Raw genomic sequence first — 2817 nt, 5'->3', positions numbered from 1 at the left:
GGTTGTTTCCCACCTCTCTCTCTCTAGATCTCTCTCTCTCCTTAGCTTCTTCACAAGCAACAAACCTGTCTCTTGTTGGATACATAGTTGGCTGTTGGAACCTCTGCAACACACCCTCACCCTCACGCTCAACCTCAACCTCAACCCACCACGGCCTCCACCTCCACCGGCTATCTCCTCCACTTTTTTTTCGTTATATCTTTCTACCTCTACTTTTTCTAGTTTACAAATTTTGATCTTTGATCAAGATTAATGGTTCTACGGTAAAGAGTTAAGGCCTAGTTTGTGTTTAGTTCAAGATTGAGATCTTTCTGCAACTTTGATTCATATTTTTTCTGATGTATTTTTTTTTGTGGGATTAATTTTAATATTATAAGGTCTCTCTCCAGTCTCCTTTCTTTCTTTTTCATTTAATTCTCTGTGTTGTTTTTCTATTAAGCCTTAGATTTTCTTGAAATTAATATCATGGGTTGGTGAGATTAGAATAAGATTGTCGGCATTTTACATCAGTTATTAATATAGTATTTGGTGATCCTTGGATGGGATAACCTACTTGTGATAAGAAAAATTAGTTGCCAAGTATTTTAGGGTTTATAAAAAAAAATGGCATTGAGTGGTGAACACAAGGATATGAGAATGCAAGGCTCTACAGGCTACAACTCAGTAGAGATTCAACCGGAGAAAACAAGAACTTTGGAACCCAATTCTGGTGGATCTAAACTGAAGACACCTACAAAAATTAGCTACCGTGAATGCCTAAAGAATCATGCTGCAAGTATTGGAGGAAATGTGACTGATGGGTGTGGAGAATTCATGCCCAGTGGTGAAGAAGGAACCCTTGAAGCCTTAAAGTGTGCAGCTTGCAATTGCCACCGCAACTTTCACCGCAAAGAACACCACAGAGAGGCGACAGCAGCGGGGATGATCCACCCTCTTCCATTCCCACCACCACTGCCTTCTCCATCAATAACCCAACACCGCATGGGAGCGCACAATATTAACCACTGGAGTTCAATGGCGCAACCAGTGAAAATGGCTTTTGGTAGCGGTGGAGGTGGTGGCAGTGTAGGGACAGACTCTTCAACTGAGGAGCTCAACTTCAATGGTTATCAGTCCAACGCCGCGGCGGCCCCTCCACCACCGCAGTTTGTCAACAAGAAGCGGTTCCGTACAAAGTTTACTAGTGAGCAGAAGGATAAGATGCTAGAATTTGCAGAAAGACTGGGGTGGAAAATTCCTAGAGAAGATGACACCGAAGTGCAAAGGTTTTGTGCTGAAGTTGGGGTTAAAAGACAGGTTTTCAAGGTTTGGATGCACAATAATAAGAGTTCTTCTGCCAAAAAGAATCTCCAAGAATTTTAGGTTCTTCAAATTGAAGTTGAGAATTTGAATTTCAGAGTTGGATAATTAGCTGGGTAGGACGATACAACATAATTAGACTTAAAACCGTTGAATACTATTTAATCCCATATGCTAAACATGGTATTAAGCTATATGCTTTAGCTTGGAATTCAGTGTGTGTAGAATTAGATGTTCAAAAGGAAAGAGTAAAGTCTGTTTGGATTTGCAGGCTTTTACTTTAGCTATTAAGAAGTCTATTCAAATTTCTTGAATGTTTTCTGGTATGCAGCTTTTTGTTCTCTCTATTTTTCTTTTTTCTTGCCACTTTTGTTCAGAATGTAATGATATTTTATGTCTGATCAGTATTAATGTTCTTAGCAACAAGTTGAATTTAGTTTCTTTTTCTTTTTCTATTGGCTAATTTGAGTTCAATTCTTCAACAATGTTTATGATTATAAGAGATTCTTCTTAATTGCTTAAACAAGTTCAGCAGATAAGGTAAATCTCCAGCCTGTGTTTTTTTGTGGTTTGAAAACAAGAAAAATACCGGAGTAAAAAATCTAAAATTTCCTCGAAAACCAGCTTGGATGGAAGCCTATCAAACCTTTGAGGGTTTGAATGTATTTTCTCAATTGTTGAAAGAGTGATTCAGCCTTGAATTACAAGATTTTATGTTATAATGTTATAAATAATTACTCTTGACATAGTAAAACTTTATACTTTGCATTGATGACTTTCTATGGTATTAATAGTTGGTGAACGTGTTTTTGGTAGTGGGCAAGGGCCTGCAATAGAACAGATGAATTTAATCTCCCACATTTAATTTGAAAAATTCAAGGGGCTTACTAAGGGGGCCAATCATTGGTTCAGGATTCTTGTATATGTCACACTCTTCATTGAGCTTTTCAAGTGGCATTTTGTCCAAATCCAAACTTTATTATTCTATTCTATGAAAAAAAGCAAAAAATGAAAAAAAAAATAATAATAAAAACTTGATTTGTGATTAAAAAAAAAGGATAAATAAATAAAACAATTAGGGTCCGTTTGATTGTAAAAATGGAATTGAATTGCCTAGAAACGAATTCCAAGGAATTGAATTGCCTAGAATTATTTTTTTGGGAATTGTAAATTATTTTGTTTGATTGGTATAATTTTCCACGTGGAAAATATTGAAATAAAAGTGTTTTTTAATGTTCGTTTGGTTTTGTTTTACATGAAAATTATCGATTAAATGAAAATATTTTTTTACAATAATTCTTAGAATTGGTTTCCATTACCAACAAAAAAAATAAAATAATAATCGTTACAGTAGGGTGGAATTTGAATTCTCACCATATATGGTGAGAATTCAAATTCCACTAAAACAAGGAAAATTCCAAGTTCAAAGAAATCAAAGAAATGCAATTCCATGGAAAATATAAGGTATCAAACACCAAAAGTTGGAATTTTCAATTCCAATTCCATCTTTTTTTTCCA

General features: G+C 35.3%; 1 protein-coding gene across 1 annotated transcript; it reads left to right on the top strand.

Moving 5' to 3' along the window:
- On the top strand, nt 1-1644 carry LOC111389063 (zinc-finger homeodomain protein 5-like). The gene has a single exon (XM_023013919.1). It carries the CDS (start codon nt 604-606, stop codon nt 1360-1362), a length of 759 nt encoding a protein of 252 aa, XP_022869687.1. The 5' UTR covers nt 1-603; the 3' UTR covers nt 1363-1644.
- Nucleotides 1645-2817: the final 1173 nt, after the last annotated feature.

The sequence above is a fragment of the Olea europaea genome, unplaced genomic scaffold (assembly GCF_002742605.1).
Source record: "Olea europaea var. sylvestris unplaced genomic scaffold, O_europaea_v1 scaffold555, whole genome shotgun sequence".
Classification (NCBI taxonomy): Eukaryota; Viridiplantae; Streptophyta; class Magnoliopsida; order Lamiales; family Oleaceae; genus Olea; species Olea europaea.
Note: the sequence above shows the minus strand (reverse complement) of the source record. Positions and strands in the feature narration are given on the sequence as shown.